Source organism: Triturus cristatus, chromosome 6, assembly GCF_964204655.1.
Source record: "Triturus cristatus chromosome 6, aTriCri1.1, whole genome shotgun sequence".
Taxonomy (NCBI): domain Eukaryota; kingdom Metazoa; phylum Chordata; class Amphibia; order Caudata; family Salamandridae; genus Triturus; species Triturus cristatus.
The window spans coordinates 1,136,517,919-1,136,537,267 of NC_140589.1; the positions used below are offsets into that span (position 1 = coordinate 1,136,517,919).

General features: G+C 41.1%; 1 protein-coding gene across 5 annotated transcripts in view; it reads left to right on the top strand.

Annotated features, from left to right (window-relative positions):
• Positions 1 to 19,349, top strand: part of TTC13 (tetratricopeptide repeat domain 13) — a 1,316,170-nt gene that overhangs the window by 260,441 nt on the left and 1,036,380 nt on the right. For all 5 annotated transcript variants that reach the window (XM_085612046.1, XM_085612047.1, XM_085612049.1 and 2 more), the window contains exon 5: positions 6,291 to 6,356. In XM_085612046.1, the coding sequence (XP_085468172.1) occupies positions 6,291 to 6,356 (66 nt within the window). The remainder of the gene's footprint in view (positions 1 to 6,290; positions 6,357 to 19,349) is intronic.

Here is a 19,349-nt window from a genome sequence, read left to right on the forward strand (position 1 = left end):
CGTTATCTCTAAGTCTCTTTTTTAGTATATGGTCTGGTACGCCCCTAGGGCCCCAGCCATATTTTTGCTTAACTTGTTGTGACATGTTGATTTGTGCATATGTCCTTGACTTCTGATCTCATAAAGAGATTAGCAGAGAGTTGTTAGCAATAAATACATATATATTTTATATATATATATATACCTGTGTGGTGTCCTTTCATTTAGTGATTCAAGAGATTATAAGGTAAAACAAGCTGCTTTACGTTCCTCTAAAGACTTAGCCTGAAGGCTGCTCTCCACAGCTACCACTAGGATACCTTTCTTTAAAAAGGTTGTCTTAAAACTACTACCATAAGAGTCGAATTGTACTGGTGCAAGGTGTCCACTTTAACTAGTTAACAGCATATACCAGGCCAACTTCTCACACTGACTGACTCTCTCATTGACTGACTGACTCAATCTCTCTCTCACTGACTGACTCAGTCTCAATCTCTCTCTCACTGACTGACTCACTCTCTCAATCTCACTCTCACCGACTGACTGACTCACTGACTGACTCACTCTCTCCCTAACAGACTGACTAACTAATTAACTGACTCTCTCACTGACTGACTCTCTCTCTCTCTCACTGACTCTCTCTCACACTGACTCTCTCTCTCTCTCTCTCTCTCTCTCTCTCTCTCTCTCTCTCTCACTGACTGACTGACTCTCTCTCTCTCACTGACTGACTCACTGACTCTCTCACTGACTCCCTCTCTCTCACTGACTGACTCTCTCACTGACTGACTCTCTCACTGACTGACTATCTCACTCTCTCTCTCTCACTGACTGACTCCATCTCACTGACTGACTAACTGACTCTTACTGACTGACTGACTGACTCTCTCTCACTGACTGTTATACAGGTACTATTTCCCAACCTTCACCCTCCTGTTATTTATTCCCCACCAGAATAAAAAAATCATAACAAGCAAACATTGGGACAGGCAGATAGAAGTTGCCAGCATTGAAAGGACAAACAAAACTCAAGACATTATTTATTGTTAATACTTTTTTAATATGGTCATTCAGTTGTAAAAAATGTTTTCTTGGTCATATATAATGTAACAAAAATGCTTCCGACATAGGCAAAGTCAATATCTCTGGTTAAACACTTATAAGGTCCCAAAGGTGAGACCTATTGGCTATGCCAATGCGTGTTCATCTATTGGTTTGTTCATGTGTCATTCATAATTAGCTTCTGCTCACAACAGCATGGAGCCATAGATGGAGCGTCTCTCATTCGATGCATTGAAAATGAGTGATAGCAATTTGATTGAATGCATGTGCACAACTGCTCGAAAAGTGCCCTTCATTGCCAAGGGTTGTATGCCTGAGCTTCTGCAAAGCTTCCTTGGTATTACATTTTCGCCAATTTTGTTTTTTGCTTGTTGCATATGTTTAAAAAAATGTGCACACTTGCCAAGGTCAGAGCTAATGGCTTTGCCAATGTTTGTTCATACATTGTGGTCAATAGAGTGGAGAGGTGGTTCCTCATGCTTGGCTTTGCTGAGATTTTAGCACAGAAGTAGTCTCGGTGTTATCTCAGCAGTTGCTGTGAAACGGAACATTGGCAGGTCATTTACATTTGCAAAACAGATATCTAGCTAGTGTGACATTTGAAATGCTGTAGAGAGTGGAAAAATTCATTTTGTAGCTTCTTAGTGCGAGCAAAAGAAAAATATGTGACAATTGATCCATATAGTTTATAAGTCTGCCTAAAGCAGTGAGTGGCACCATTTCAAGATGCGTACATAAAGAAGTAACATTACCAATTTAGTCGTGTTTTTGCTTTGGATACGCAGAGAAGGAAACCCATGAGAGAAAATGAAACCAGCATTGGCGAAGCCATTAGACCTTGCCTTTGGGACTATTTTTGGCAATTGTGTTTAGCCATGCTGCACAGTGTCGCTAAAGAGATGAAAAAAAGACTATGGTGCAAACAGCTTTGTCTGCTCATACAAAATGATGCAGGGGCTTTAAAAAATAAAAGCGAGTGAGGGAAGCAACACTGAGGGCGAGGGTGGGAGGAAGCAACACAGAGGGGCAGGAGAAGATGCACAGGACAAGGTCAAGAATGAGTACCTTGAAAGTGGGGGAAGAAGCATACTCTGGTAAGTGCATCACGGAAAAGGAGAGGGGAGAAGGCGAGAGACCGTATCATAGAGTATGGTTGGGGGGAAGAGAAGTACATAAAAGAGATTACTAGAAAACATGTGCATTCTCATGGAATACTTAATCAAAAATAGTGTCTGAACAGTGTGCAGTGGGAGCACACCAGTAATGCCACCATACTCTTCAAGAGGGACAAACACAAGAAGAGAAAGTGAAGCCCACCCAAGTTAGCAAATAGAAAGGAAGCAAATATGAGTGACAATAAGGCCAACCAATGGTAAGCAATGGGCATGCTCTAAGCCCACAGTAAACTGACAGGTCTTTTCGCAAACAGAGAGCTTTCCTTGTCTGCTAGGTAAGACCTAAAAATGAGTGCTGATGCCCATCACTAGCACACATTAAGCAGTTCCAACCTCTATCCCACAATCTTCCCGGATCTCTAAGATAAACTTTAGTGTTGTGACGTGGACTGTCACAGGAACCATTTTATTCCTACAGTGCACTACAGTGCTTTTATCTTTCACTGTATTTTTATTCACCTCGCAACTGATTCCGCCCGGATGCAATATGCAAGTTAACTCTGACATGAAATTCTCCACAAATATCAAGCGCCCATCTGGCCTAAGTGGAAATATTTATTCCCTGCGAACAGAAAGTATCTCTGTACTTTCCAGTAAGAAGTTTCATGTATTTTTTAAGTGTTGTTTTGTGCGAAAGTTTAAAAAAGAAAAAAACAAAAAGCCATGTATTAACTTATTATGAGTCCCGCCCTTTGATACCTGTTTACACCATTCGTAAAACTAACCGATTTACGCACTTTACTTTACATGTCATGGGCACGCATTTTTGCTGTGCAAACGTCTAGGCCACATTGTCTACTCACACCTCATCGGCACCTAATTGGCTTATTAGATTGGCATGTTATTGGTGGCACCCATATCCGTGTCGTTCATTTTCACGCAGTAACCTAATGCATTCTGCAAGATGCGTTAGGCCAGGATGATTTCATGACATGACCGACATATTATCGATCCTTTGGCTTTAATTAACCACCCAATCAAGCAGGGACGGTCCTAGGGTTTTTGCGGCCCCGTCAGTGCGGCCATTGGAGGGGCAGGAAAAAGGTTTAATGCATAAAAAAAATACAATTAAATACGCAAAAGAAATAAAAGGGTACTTACCATGCTTTCCAGAGACACGCCTGACTCGCTCCAGTCATCTTCTCCTGACGTCACATCCAGCTGGGCTTAACCAATCTTGGAGCTGCATGAAAGCAGTGCCAGGATTGGAGGGAGCGGCCTCTCTCGCGCTCCCAAGGACACTGGAGGCTTGTGTAGGCTCTCAACCCTGCTGTCTAAGACAGCTGGGTTGAGAGTTTTGTAGTGCATGTTAGGCTGGCTGTCGCAAGAGGTCCGGCCAAAGGAACATGCGCACTATAAACTAGTGCACAGTCCGACAGCCCACCACTGCTGCCAATAAGCAGGCCTGCCCCGGCCTGACACTCGGTTCAGGACAGGTTGACGCAAAATAAAATGGCACTGAATTAACTTAATTACCATTTTATTTTTCGTCTCTGGAGCATTTCTGGGGTAATTAAGTGGAGCGACGCTCCTCGGCTCAAACAGTTGAACTGTCCCTGGGCTCCATGCAGAAAGGGAATGTCCAAGGCCCCTCTACTGTGCATGCAACATGACACATTCAGGGCTGTTAAACTTATCATCTCAGTAGATGACCCTGCTCTTGAAGCTGCTGTGTGCTGACCCTTTCTGGCCTGCAGCCCCTCCTTCTCAGCCACCTACAAACACCTCTTTTATATCACATAAAGTGCTGAAGGTGAGTTATTTGTAGGCTGAGCGGAGAGGGTTAAAACTGTTAGGTAGCTAAACTGCTGTACAGTCTGCGTCCTGTGGTGCCTCTGAAGGTGGAGCAGGGCAGGAGGCTTTAGTTCAGGACAAGCTTGCAGAGTACGACTCCTTGCAACTGGGACCAGAGGAGGTATCCCCTTCCCCTAGGCCACGCTGCACCACACCATGCCTGCGAGGCCCAGGGGAAGGGTCTCCCCCTCTCCTGTAGGCCTAATTGCAATGAGATACCTTGCTTTCAATTAGATTGGCAGGGGACACAGGTGTACCTGTGTGCTGTCGCTGCCTGGCTGTGCCCCCGCCCGAATCCATGCCTGTATGCAAGCTGAAAGTAATGAGCCTTATAGGGGAAGCGCAAAGCTTTGCAGGATCCTTGCAAAGTGGTCCACCTTTCGAAAATCAAATGGCATTTAAAATTTGGTGGGGATGAGCATTATAACTTTGACTCCTGCTAAACATTTGTAAGCAAAGAAGTATTAAAAAAAGATTTACCTCCCCAAAAGTTAGTTAAGAATAGAAGAACATGACCACCAGATGTTTCATTGTGACATCCAAAGACTTTACTAGAGACCTCCTTAAAGTATTCACACGAGGCAACATTAAAAAAAATGGTGCTGGTCTGTTTTCTGTTTGAATACAACGCATGAAAACTTGGAGAGCATGCCTTGTGGTTATTTTGTGGCAATGATCACATCCCCAAATACAGAGAAAGATGTTATCCCTTCTTCTATCTCTTGTAATTAGGCCTTGAACTCTGCCATCTTGAAGCGAAGCAAAGCAAGCAGTCTATTTTATCTACTATTCCCAGGATGTGTCTTGCAATGGATATTACTTTGCTGCATAGGAAGAGAGCATTATTTTACATGTAATGAGGCTATACCAGATATTAAAAGAAGTTCAAGGAAATTCACATTCTTGATGAGCTCTACTGCTGCCGTTTGGGGGGCAAAAATCTAATTCTTGTACCTCTTAGGCTGCAGCACTTATTGTGCCACCACAGGTATGACAAAGCAAAGCAAGTCTACCAGCCTGCCATTCCTGGCCAACAGAGCAGCTGTCAAACTGCTAACTTAACTTTGCCATTTAAACTAGTGACAAAATCCAGACCTTTCTTTTTAATTCATACATGTCACCCCTATGGTAGGTCTATTTGAACCAATGGCAGTTTTCTGTATATTAAATGGTAGGACATGTGTTTTTATTTGTCTTAACAGTAAAAACCCCAATTTACCATTTTTACTGTAGAAAGGCTAGTAGCCCCATCGGCAAGTACAAGGTTACATGCTGGCAACTCAGCTGTGCTAACTTCTGAATGGGACTACTAAAGTTGGTACTTCAAGGCATCAAAAGAATAATTACATTAAACCCTGCTTAATGCCCATGTCGAATTTAATGTACATTTTGAATAACTGGCAACTGTAGAACATTGCCACTCTGTTGTCCAAGTTTTCCAGTGACCGTTTATGGTTGCTGGCCACTAGAAAGCATTCTGCCCTGCTGGGGGCATGGGTGAATGACTCTCTGGAAGGAGCACAAAGGGCCTACCATTAGGAGAGGTGTGACTTCTCCCTGGCAGGAAGGCCAAACAATGTGAGCCCAAAGGGGAAGCCACCGATAAAGGGTAAATGGTGGACACACACTAGAAGAGCTGCTCTTTTGTTGTGGTAGACAGGTTGGAATCAGGGACAGAGGGGGGAAACAGTTGATAAACCCATTTTCCAGTCTGTGTGTAGCCCTGTGGTAGCCAAACGACCAAGGTGGACTATCAGGCTCAACACACCGCAAGAGGGATTCTGCCATCTTGGGTGTGGGCAGAATATTGCCTTGTGGGATATCTAGATGCTACACTTTGCAGGAAGTCATCATCAGGCGTGAGGGATCACAATAGCCCATTGGCTAATAGTCTCTGCATCCCAGAGGGCAAGCTGTGGGCATAAAGGTGGCACCCTTAGTACCCAGACATCAGATCAAATCTGCACTGGATTGAGGACTCTATAATGACAGCTCATAGCCACAGCTACCCCGGGTTGAGCTAAGGTCTTGCAAATTAACCTGCTAGGATCCAAGACGGGTTTGTGAGTTTATTGTATGGTAAGGTCACACAACCACACCATCTAATAAACAACTTTCCTCACAACCTGTTACTCATTGTAACAGCAGAACTGTTCTTCACATGGACCATAGAGTAAGGAGACTGGATGTATTTGTAATTTCAGTAATGCGAAATGTGTAGACAAGGAAAATGTCCATGTTTATTTTTCTTAATTTTTGCTTTTGGTCTTTTTTTGGCAGGAGGATCCAGAGCTGATTAGTGCCATTTATGGACGAGGCATAGCGTATGGAAAGAAAGGACTTCAGGTAAGTGTTTAATATAGACTTGCCTGCTGAATTCCGATATGTGCTGTAATTCTTATTACGGCTAGGGGTGGGCAGAACTTGCAGAATTCCTCACAGTTACGCAAAAATGAACAACATTCTGTGGAGTTGCTAGCGTGTGTAATCGGCACATTGCACTGCTTTTTAGCCCCAGGAGCTTGTTCTGCGTTGCAAAATCAGTGCAAATGGCACCATGCAGCGCATCAGAGGGCGGTGCTTCTTTGCTGCAGCTCAAGTACATTTTCTGCTTGAGTGCCAGCTTTCTCATCGCAAACCGTCACGACAGCCCGCAGTAAGAACATTTTGCTGGGTGCCGTCCTAGCACCCGATAATCTTGCTAGGGAATGCCAGTTCTCGCTCACCAACGTAACATTGGCAAGCCGCGCATGAGAAAAAAAACCACCACGCGGTGGTTGGCAGAATTTTGCCAGAACTCCGTGTTCCAAGTGAATCGCTGAGTGGGCAAAACTCTGCAAACTCAGCAGAACGGAATTTATCGGTTTGTTACGGCACAAATCAGAATTACATTACATTAGTAAGCATCATAAACTCCCAACCGCTGCAATTTTCAGTTATATTCCGAAAGGGCAGACCGTAAAAAATTTACTGTTGAAAATGCCCAGAAAGCTTTTGGATTTTGGTATGGAAAGCCCAGAAATCTACATGTTATTTCTATTATTTGAGCAATAATCTTAATTGTTGCTGTTTATTTTACTTGATAAATTTGATCCCCGAAGTGTAGGATTTAATCTGGTGCAATATAAATTGCACTTTCCTCTGGACCTACCATAATGGTAGTGTATGGAAAACATCCAAACTTCTTCTGGCTCCTTTCTGGGGCACAGACACAAAGTTCTGTGCCCCAGCCAGGTGCTGGTTGGATCTTTTTATAGACTAAGAAAAAAATCTAAGCAACCTCTTGCTAGTGCTCAGAATGAGAGGGTGGAAAAGAGCAATGCTTCACAAGGTTTTTAACTTCTAATATTTACACAGAAGTCGGCTCTTAAAAAATAATGACTCTGTGCTACTGAATATTCTTACAGCAGACATGTATACTCTTTGTAGTTTGTTCAAAAGCACGATACCCAGATCTGGCAGAGCTGTGGTTTACAGTGTTTTTTCACTGTTATGAAATGTGCATCACTTGATAACACACAATGTAATAAACACAAATTGGAGATACAAATGATCTGTATTTAAGGCTAGGGCACATTTGTACCATCTCAAACTCTGGATTACCCATAATGCCATGGATTTTAAAAACAGACGTTTTGCCAAATTGTTTTTTTTGTATACACTGACGCATAATAGGATGCCAAAACTATAGAGAAGATCAGTAAAGACTAGTACATGTTCTGCCATCCTGGTTTCCCAGAAACAAAACAGTAGCTCTCAGGTGTGTTGCCTGAGACAGGAAAAGCCCAAGGACTCGACCATAGTGCAAGAAAGGAGAAGGATGGCCTAAGGGTGTACTCAACCCTTCCTTAGCTTCGAAGACTAGCCTGAGGGCTGTGCCCACCACCATCCTGACTTCTAAGGCTGTCTGCCCTGCCATTGGAAAATGTAGCTCACACCTAATTCTGTCTGCTTTAGTTCCCCCTCCCCCATCTATCGCGCCCCCATACACAGGTATAACCATACAATAACTAGGAACTGCCGAGTGCCCCCTGGCCATACGTGTCCATATCATGCCCCCTAGGTGGTTCAGATGCTTCATGTCCGACCAATGGGAAGCACCCCCTGCCCCTCCCGTATCCCCACCTCCCCCCCCCCCTCCCCCCCCCCCAGCGGCAACTGCAAAGCGTCCAAAGAAAAAAAGTCAACAGCAGTGTGGGGAGCACCGCGACCCCCCCGGATCACCCTCAATGTTGCTGCGGCGCCCTGCCCCTCCCCTCGCCCGGCGTCTGTCAGGTCTGAAAGAGACGCAAAGCCCTCAGACTGACCTCCTTTTTGAGCTACAGAGACACCACAAGCTTCCAGAGGCCTTCCCTGCAACTGCCCAGCTGACCAGCACCAACTCGGCCTGCCTGATCCCTGTATTCCTTCTACTTCATGATGGCAAAGACGGAACTGCAGGTGAAACTCCAGACGTTTTGGGCTCTTTGCGACTGTGTCGGACTCTTTGCAACAACATCAACTGCCTGTTTACTCTGCCTGGGGGAAACTCCGACAGCAACCTGCAGTTCATGTCAGCTGTGGCTGCCTGCATCTCCCTCAATGCCAAGCTCCAGCTGCGACCTGCTCTTCTCTCCGACAGTGACCTCCTCATGGCTCCCTCCAGTGCGAAACTCTGGTTGAGACTCCTCACGTGATTTGATTTTGGGTATTTGTTAGACCTGGCACCTTGGCGTGGGTCTCCTTTCCATTTTTTTGCGGTTGCCTTATGTGTTTTTCCTGGTTATAGATGCTTTGGGCACTGTGCCACTGCTGTTCAGTGCCACAGTGCAAGTGCCCCCTATGGTAAATTGATGTATGGATTAGTGATTCCATGATTGGCTGGTTTGGTTTACTTGTCAGATCCTAGTACAGTGCACTGAGTGTGCCCAGGGCTTGTAAACCAAATGCTGCTGGTGGGCTTGCAGCGCTGGCTGTGCCACCCACAGAATCAGCCTGTAAAAGTGTGTCTCAAGTCTGCCATTGCAGTGCCTGTGTGCAGTCTGGTACTGCCATGCTGACTGGCAAGTGCACCCACTTGCCAGTCCCTAAACCTTCCCTTTTCTTTATATTGGACACCCCCATGGTAGGCCCAAGGGCAGGGTGCATTGTAAGTATAAGGTATGACATGCCCTGGTATGTGTGGCATGTCCTAATAGTGAATTACAGCCATTTTTTTTTTTAACTATTGCAAGACCACCTGTTCCCCATAGGTCAGAATGGGCAGTTTGATTATTACATCTTATAATCCTAACTGACTCGGGGAACTAGGTAGAAATTTGAGTTTAGTATGCCTGACCTCAGAATGATAAAATGCATCTTTTAGTGAAGTTGGTTTTAACATTCTGTGTTTGAAAATACCACTTTTAGAAAGTAGGTATTTTCTTGTCTAACCATCCAAGCCTGCCTCTGCTAGGTTGTGTATTCCTAGTTTGGTGTTTGAGTGACAGGGGAAACAGGGTGAGTCAGCACAGGGCTGAATAGCGAGATCTGCATTTAGATGGGTGGGAGGAGTTGCACCTGGGACCTGAATAGGGCTGTGCCTTCCCTCCACAATGCTGGCTCCACCTCCTGTGGTGTGTCTGATGTCCCTGGCCTGCACTGTGAAAGGAAAGAAGGAGTCATGTAAACAGAGGGCTCCAGGACTGACCAGAACTGGTTTGGACTAGGCAAAGGCCTCTCTGTCTTCAGAGAACAAAGAGAAACTGTGTATAAAAAGGGGGACCCAGACCCCAGAACTTTAGATCACTTTTGGGAGACAAAAAGAAACCTTTGCTGAGGAGAGGAACCAGAGAGACTAAGGAGAGACCATCCCTAAGCTTGTGGTTGCCTGACTGCCAAAGAGAGGAGAGAGGAACTCTGTGTGTACTTTCATCAACTTGTGAAGGATCTCCAAGGGCTTGAGAAAGAGCTTGCCTTCTGCTGAAGTCCCAGGGACAACAGACTTCACCCACCAGCTCCCCAAGAGTCTTTTGGAAGTGCCTGCTGCTGTGCAGGGCTTCCTGAGGGACTGCATGTCGCAAGGAGCTGGAAGCGCGACACACGAAGAAGCCTGTCGCCGAATTTCCGCTGACGCTTCACAACGCAAAAGCGCCTCGCATCGCCGGAGAAGAGGATTGACGACGCAACAGATGCCGCCGCATCATCGTAGAAGCGTGTCGCCGCCACTGTTGTCGCATTGTTGCCGCAAAGCCTCACATCGGTAGAGAAGAGGATCAACGTCGCATCAGACGCCACCGCAACACCAGGAAACGTGTCGCAGGGCCTGTCGCGGCTCAGAAGAATCGTTAAGTCGCAGCACGGCCATCGGGCGTGTCCTCATCGTGTCGCATCCAGAAGAAGACCCCTCTTTGTCGCATTGCACCGATCTTCATCGCATCACGGCGTTGCCAGCCGCATCGCCACGGAGGCACAGTAAGAAACCGACGCATCACCTCCCCTAGCAGAGAAGAACCAACGCATCCCCTACGCATCAGTAGGGACCCGACGCATCACCGTTCTTGCGTGTAAGGAACCGACGCATCACTTTCCCTGCAACACTTTCGTTATATAGCGTTACGCATCCTAAGGTACATTGAACTCAAAGTGTCGCATTCTAACATCTAAAGAGAACTAAGCTAATTCTACTATTTTAAGTACAGTATTGTGGATTTTTGACGTGTTTGGTCTTGTGATAAGTCTATATAAAGAATACTTATTTTTATAATACAACTTGTGTGGTGTCCATCTGTAGTGTTGTCACTGGGTTACTGTATGTGTTAACAAATGCTTTACACACTGCCTCTGAGATAAGCCTGTCTGCTCGTGCCAAGCTACCAAGGGGGTGAGCAGGGGTTATTTTAGGAGTGTACCCCCTTACCCTGACTAGACGCAAGGACCCCTATTTGGTCAAAGGTACCTACCTCTGCCAACTAGAGACCCCCAAATCTAACAGTATTATAAAGGGGCTTTATACCCTGAGGCGTCTTGGCACTGATCTGAGCAGGAGTGGATGCAAGAGTGCCAGCAGTGTCTAACTGCAAGATATGTTATTTGCAGTAAAGCCAGGTTTTTAGTTTTTTTCCTAAAAGTAAGAAGAGTAGGGGCCGTTTTTAGTTCAAGAATAAGTTCATTTTAAAGGTGTGCTGTGTTTTTCACTAAGCCTCTGCCAACCCAAGTGGTCAGTCTGTGTCAATGCACAATAATTGTTTTCCCAGCGCTGGAGTGGAGGGGTCTGTTAGGAATATACAAACAAAATTAATTTTTTAAATACTCTGTACCTGATCCGGCCAATTCCTTATTGGCAATACATAGAGATTTAAAGGCAACTCGCTTTCTCACTGGAAGCCAGTGGAGTTCAATCAGCCCTGGGGTAGAAGATTGAAATTTAGGCTCATTTTTAAGCATACTGGCTGCGGAATTTTGGACCGTTTGCAATTTCTGCATAAGAATCACTTGCATACTAAGATAGAGGCTATTGCAGTAGTCCATGCGTGAAAGTATTTATGTAGTGACCACTGTTTCAGGAGATCTTAAGGAATTAGATGTTTGATTTTCATCAAGGTTTTTAACATACATAAGGAGGAAGAAATTACTGCATTAACCTGGTTCTTATATGTTAATGTGGAGAATTCCTTCTCTACTGTAGAACTCAGTGATGTCATTGGAATGACATCACTGAGAGATTCTGTGAATGCTGCCAGTTGATGGAGCTAGAGGTTGCTCTATGGATGTGTACTCTTTTTCCTGATGAATAAAGGACCTTATTCACTAACCACCGCCTCTGTGGTTACTACATTTCTATGGCGACGAGGAACTGCGCAGGGGGCAGATAATTGAGTGACCTCCACCCTGGAAAAGCAGGTGGAAATTACAAATTCTGTTAATGAACTGTAAGTAATTTTCTTTTTACTCTTCAACTTGGTTTTACCAATGCTGGTTTATTTGTGGAGTAGAAACAAGCAAGAGGACAACCTTCATTTCATCTAAACAAAGTATGGATTGAATTGTAGTTAACTCGTTCCGTGCTCATGACGGAACCACGCCGTCATGAGCCACGGATGCCGTGCGCTCATGACGGAGTGGTTCCGTCATGCTGCGGCCGTTGGCGGCCGCGCCGCCCACGCGGCGCTAATTCCCCGCCTGTGCGGGCGATTAGCGCCGTGGGCGGAGTCATGACGGAACCACTCCGTCATGAGCACAGCCCAACCGTGACTCATGACGGAGTGGCTCCGTCATGAGCACCGCGCCACCGCGCTGCCCCCCCGCACCCCCCAGCCCTGCGGCGGAATGTCCGCCGCAGCGAAGGGGTTAAAGAAGCTTTCATTCACTATGAGCACGAATGGAGACAATTGAAAAGTAAACACACATCTTAGTGTATTTACCTTTTGCAGCCAAGCGTGAAGGGAATTTGTTAAGTGAAGGCATGAATGCTTTCAGAGTGTAGCCGAGGTGAAGGGAATTGGTTAAAGCCATACATCATTGCCTTAAGTGAAAATAGACAGCGTGTGAAAATATATAGGGCGTGTGAGCCATACATCATTGCCTTAAGTGAAAACAGACAGCGTGTGAAAATATACAACGCGTGTGAGCCAACACAAGTGAAATAATTTGTGAAATCATTCCTTAATTGAAAATAAACACCGCATATAGTCTAGCGCGCGAAGTCAAGCTGAAGGCATTCATTCACCTGTTTAATTAAAAGTAAACGGTGCGTGTGGTCGAGCGCGAGGGAAGTCAAGCATGAAAAGATTCTAACTCCTGATTAAAAGTAAACAGCTAGTGAAGCCGTGTGTAGAAGCATCACGCTACAAAGATTTTAAAGTTCTGTGTGAACTATTATTCTGAAAATAAACGTGCGCTGAGTATAAACTGAAAAGATCAAAGCTTTCATGAAATACTGTGGACTTATTATTAAAAGGACTACGTGTGTACTGCTGTTTCTAAGTAAATAATGTCAAGCTGAGTAGAACAACTCTTGAAGAGGATATTATCCAAAACTACCGCATTTCGTTTGTAATTGTCATAAATGGACACATTTAAAGTGACTTTTACCTAGATTGATCGTTTTTGAAGTCCTGCCAAGTAATCCATCTTGTCTGATGTGATTGAGATCTGAGAAAAGAAAAGAAGGACTTACTCTCAACTTCCTGTAGCTGTGAAAAGTAAAGAAAGACTTGACTTCATAAATTCAGATCTCCTTGTAGAAAACGTGAATAATAATTATTTTAGATAGTTATTTTAGATTATTATTTTAGATAATTATTTTAGTCTATTTTTATTTATTTTTTTAATTAGTTTTGTTAGCTTGTTATTTAAACTCTTGATTACAGATATGTCGGATCAAAGCATGGCAGCTCCACCATCATTTTTACCCTTACCTGGTGAACCCACAATCCCCCGGAAAAGGTGGAAAAACATTTTTGATACATATATTTTAGCAATTGGCGGTGATAAATATGGCCCATTAAGAAGACAAGCAATTCTGTTACACCACTTAGGGACAGAAGGAAGGAGAATATATGATGACTCTCTGTGATGTCATTCCAAAGACATCACTGAGTTCTACAGTAGAGAATGAATTCTCCACACATCTGCCCCCTTTATAAAGAATTTACAACAAAATGTCAAAACCTATACATGTTAAAATTCATAACAAAAACAAAACATTCACAAATCACAAAAATACAGGAATATAATCATTCAAAAGAATTTGGAACATCAATTTTGCACAAATTCCCCATGCTCCATATTTTTCCATCATCAAGGGTTACCACAGAATTCATCACCTTTATCACCCTAGAATGTCTGACAGAATATCGACGGACAGAAAATCGACCTACAAAAATATCGACACAAAAATATCGATGACAAGAATATCGAGATCCTATCTACAACATGGTAAGTACAAAAATATCGAAAATTAAATATAGAATGTCAAAAATATCGTTATTAAAAATATAAAGTATTTTTTAGTTAAAAAAAATATGTAAAATAAACCAAATACTTATAAATAAAATAAACATAATTAAATATATGCTATAATGTTTAATATTAATAATTAATATATATAATGTAATAAAACATTAATTAAACATATACATATAATATATAATATATATACTTACTTAATAATACATTTTAATAATTGTTTTAATAACTTATAACTTGTTAAAAATTATTATAAATTACAAATACATCATACACATAAAACAATAACATGAATAAAAATTAAATAATTATATATAACACATTTAAAAAATTACATTTAATTTGAATATTGTTAAAATTAATTATATATTACATTAGCTAAAATAATACAAAAAATATTAAATAGCACCGACAATAAAACTACTACTCCAGCTCCAAAAAAAAACAGTAAAGAAAATGTTGGATAGCGTAGAGCTAAAAATTACTATTTCCACTCCAGGGAGTGTAACAATAGGGAAAGTGTTGGATAGCGTAGGGGTAAAAATTACTATTCCCACTCCAGAGAGTGCAACAGTAGGGAAAGTGTTGGATAGCGGAGGGGTAAAAATTACTATTCCAACTCCAGAGAGTGCAACAGTAGGGAAAGTGTTGGATAGCGTAGGGGTAAAAATTACTATTCCAACTCCACAGAGTGCAACAGTAGGGAAAGTGTTGGATAGCGTCGGGGTAAAAATTACTATTCCCACTCCAGAGAGAGCAACAGTAGGGAAAGTGTTGGATAGCGTAGGGGTAAAAATTACTATTCCCACTCCAGAGAGTGCAACAGTAGGGAAAGTGTTGGATAGCGTGGGGTAAAAATTACTATTCCAACTCCAGAGAGTGCAACAGTAGGGAAAGTGTTGGATAGCGTAGGGGTAAAAATTACTATTCCCACTCCAGAGAGTGCAACAGTAGGGAAAGTGTTGGATAGTGTAGGGGTAAAAATTACTATTCCAACTCCACAGAGTGCAACAGTAGGGAAAGTGTTGGATAGCGACGGGGTAAAAATTACTATTCCAACTCCAAAGAGTGCAACAGAAGGGAAAGTGTTGGATAGCGTGGGGTAAAAATTACTATTCCAACTCCAGAGAGTGCAACAGTAGGGAAAGTGTTGGATAGCGTAGGGGTAAAAAATACTATTCCCACTCCAGAGAATGCAACAGTACGGAAAGTGTTGGATAGCGTAGGGATAAAATTTACTATTCCAACTCCAGAGGGTGCAACAGTAGGGAAAGTGTTGGATAGCGTAGAAGTTAAAAATAACATAGTTATAAATAAAATAATTATTTAAAATAATTAGTGATTTAATTCTTAAATAACTCAATTATTTACAAATACCAATAAATAATGATTACAAACATAACTACCAAAGAATAATTAATTAACAATACATTAATAATAAATACCAATAAATAATAATTAATAAATATTAATTACCAAATAATAAATATTAAACGATAAAATATTTTTCATAACCAAATACATATGAATTATTAAAAAGTAAATACCAATTAAAATATATGTAACCATTTAAAAAAATATATACCGCAAAATAATAATTATGAAACATTAATTACCAATTAAAAAATATTGAACTATTAAATATTTTTCATACGCCAAAATAATAAATATTACACATTAATTACCAATTAATAATTACTTATTAATATATTAGAAATATCAATGCATAATATTTAATAATATTTAATTCACAATTAATGATTAATCAACAATTATTTTTCATAACCAAAATGTTATAATTTAAAATATTTACCAATTAATAATTATTGTCCAATTAATTAATTATCAATACCCAACAACTAATTTAATAATTACTTAATTAGATTTCAATTACTTCCAACACTATTCCCCTATAAACGCACGACACACTCCACTAATAAAATAATACACTTAACATAATTACCAATTAATCAACTAATTACAACTAATTGCCAATTAATAAAAATTAATTACCAATTAATACTTAATTAACAATAATATAATTATCAATACCAATAAATGAAAATAAATTATTAATTAATTACAATTAAATTACTTCCCACCCTATTCCCCTATAAACCCACAACCCGCTACAGAACTTAAACGCAAAAAATAATTAAAATTAATTTATAATTCCTAAAAATGTATAATTAATTCCATATAATTAAATTACTTCCCACCCTATTCCCCTATAAACCCACAACCCGCTACGGTACTAAAACACAAAATTGACTTAAACACCATTGTTAACATATAAAAATGTTATACACAAGTGTTCTACTGGTTTTAACATATAACTAAAAACATATAACATACATATTAAATACATAATAAAATACATAACCATAATATAAATATCGATATTAGTAACATCAATATTAGTAAAATTGATATATTTGATGTCGATATTACTAACTTCGATATTACTAACATCGATATTAAAATACTTACCTTAGGATCGATATTCTGTCCATAGATATTATTGACATCGATATTCTGTCCCTTCGATATTTAAAACTCGATATTTGTGTAGGTAGATATTTTAGTTTCGATATTTTGGCTGCTCACCATCACCCTATGAGGTTTGGAAAACTTAATTTCCCATTTTTTTTACCAATCCCATTCTTTTAGTAATCACCCAGTCACCAACTGCAATTTTGATATCTTTTACTCCTTTTCTCTTGTTATAATCATCCTTGTTTCTTTCTTGAGACTTTCTAACTCTTTCTGCAATTCTTTCTAGATCTACCCAAACCTGATCTTTTCTCTGCAACCATACAGGGGATTCTTTGGTTGCCGGTTCTCGCCCTTTTAAAGCTACAAAAGGTGAAACACCCGTGACAGAGTGTGGAGTTACTCTGTGTGCCCACACCATTTTATCCAATTCTTCTCTCCATCTCAATCCACTACTTAACAATAATTGAATGTTGTCCATTATGATACGATTAACTCGCTCAACAAATCCGTTGGCCTGTGGCCTGTATAGCGCCACCCTTTCATGCCTAATACCAAGATTTGAAAGAAACTACGCCATTACCTTGGAAACAAGTTGAACTCCATTATCCGTAACTAAGCACTTAGGTATTCCCTCTTCCAAGAATGCATTCCTTAAGAACTCAATAACAACCTCAGATGTAATATGTTCTATAGGATTTACCACAAACCTTTTACTATGGTAATCAACTAGAACTATCAGAAATCTGCTCCTTACACCTCTTCTGTTGATAGCACCGAAGAAATCCATTGCTAGTTTCTCCCACCGTCGATTAGGGACATCAACAGACCCAAGAGGAGGTTGACGAACTACTCTACACTTATCACTTTTGCAGTATGCTTTGCATTCTTTTACAATTGCTTCTACCTCCCTGTCCATTTCAGGCCACCAATAACTGTCTTAACCTTCTTTTGCACATGCTTCTGCCTAAGTGTCCTTTGTGTACTAATTTAACTAACTTTCCTCTCAACATCTTAGGAGGAACCACAACTTTGTTCATTTGAATACTTAACTGGTCCTTTATTTTTAGATACTTCTTCAACTCTTCATTCAGAGTAATTTCATCGTTCCAACCATCACGTAGAACATTTTTAAGCACTATGTATTCCTCATCCTTATCTAAGGCTTCACTCCATTCTTCTTGTTTCAAAGCCACATTTAAATCATTAACACTGCACAAAGATTCTATCTCAGATACCAAGAAAGAATCTTCTTCTTCTCCCTCAACTGGCATACGCGACAAACAATCAGCTGTGACATTTTTTTTTACCTCTTACAAACTCAATCGAAAAGTTGTAATCCATGATCGATAAAAGCAACCGAGATATTCGTGGAGTCATACCACCTTCAAGACCTTTTCCACCTTTAAAAATGTGCACTAAGGGTTTATGATCTGTTTTCAGAACAAACGGTAAACCCCACAAATAGAATTTAAAATGATTTATTGCCCAACAACAACCCAATGCTTCCTTTTCGATAGCAGAGTAAGATCTCTCTGCTTCCTTCAAACGTCTAGATGCAAACCCAGTCACGCTTTCACCCTCCACTGATTTTTGAGTCAATACAGCACCTAAACCTATATTACTGGCATCAGTCGTCAACATTGTTTTCTTAGTCATATCAAAATGGGCTAAATTAGGAGCACTAACTAATGATGATTTAAGTTTTTCAAATGCTGCTCCACATGAATCATTCCAGTCAAATGATATCCCTTTTTTTAACAACACTCTCATAGGTTCAACAATGTCTGAAAACCCTGATATACATTTTGAGCAGTACTCAGCTAACCCAAGGAATGATTTCAACAAATCCTTATCAGTAGGTTGCGGAGCATCTACAATTGCTTGTATTATGCTTTTTTTAGGTTTAATTCCATCAGCAGAGATCTCATGGCCTAGATAGTTTACTTTTTCTTTTCTCAGCTGACATTTTTCTTTCTTGATGGTCAACCCATGACTAGCATTTCTTTTCAAAACTTCGTTTAACAATTCATCAAGGTCTTTAAAAGATTTCCCTACTACCATTATGTCATCCTGAAAGCATAGGACTCCATCCATTCCCTGGAAAATATTGTGTATGATTCTTTGAAACACTGCAGAGGCTGAAGCTAATCCAAAAGGCATGCGTCGATAGCGGTAAGCCACCAACGGTGTAACAAAGGAAGTTAAAGTTTGTGACTCAGGATGCAGATTTATCTGGTGATAGGCAGCGGACATGTCTAAGACACTAAGGGCCTCATGTAGGTAGCTAAATACCGGTCGGTAACGGCCGAAATTCGGTAAATATCCCGTTACCGACCGGTATTTAGCTATTTGAGATGTAGGAGGCATAATTTCAGGATTCGGTAAATTACCGAATCGGTAAAATACCGATTCGGTAAATACCGAATCCTGAAATCATATGTAGGGAGCACTCTAAAGAGTGAAAATTAGTATTAAGAATTTGTTATTTACCACCAAATACAGGTTGGTGATAAATACCGAATACCTTGCAAAAAGTAATATTTTGCAGATTTAAGAGTGCCATGTGGCAAACATACATGCCCTTAGGGCATGTATGTGCGCCACATGTGCACACATGCAAGATTCAGGGGTGCAACAGGGTGTCAATGTGACACCCTGCCACCCTTGAATATGCTCCCCCCATTACCGAATCGGTATTTACCGAATCGGTAATGGTGAATGGCTTCCCATTGATTCCTATGGGCCTCCAGGCCCATAGGAATCAATGGGAAGGTATGCCTCATTACCGAATCGGTAAATACCAATTCATGATTACCGAATTTTTCCGATTCAGTAAAATTTACCGAATTATTACCTACATCACATTTACCGATTCATAAATACCGAATCAGTAAAATTCGGTGTTTATGAATCTGT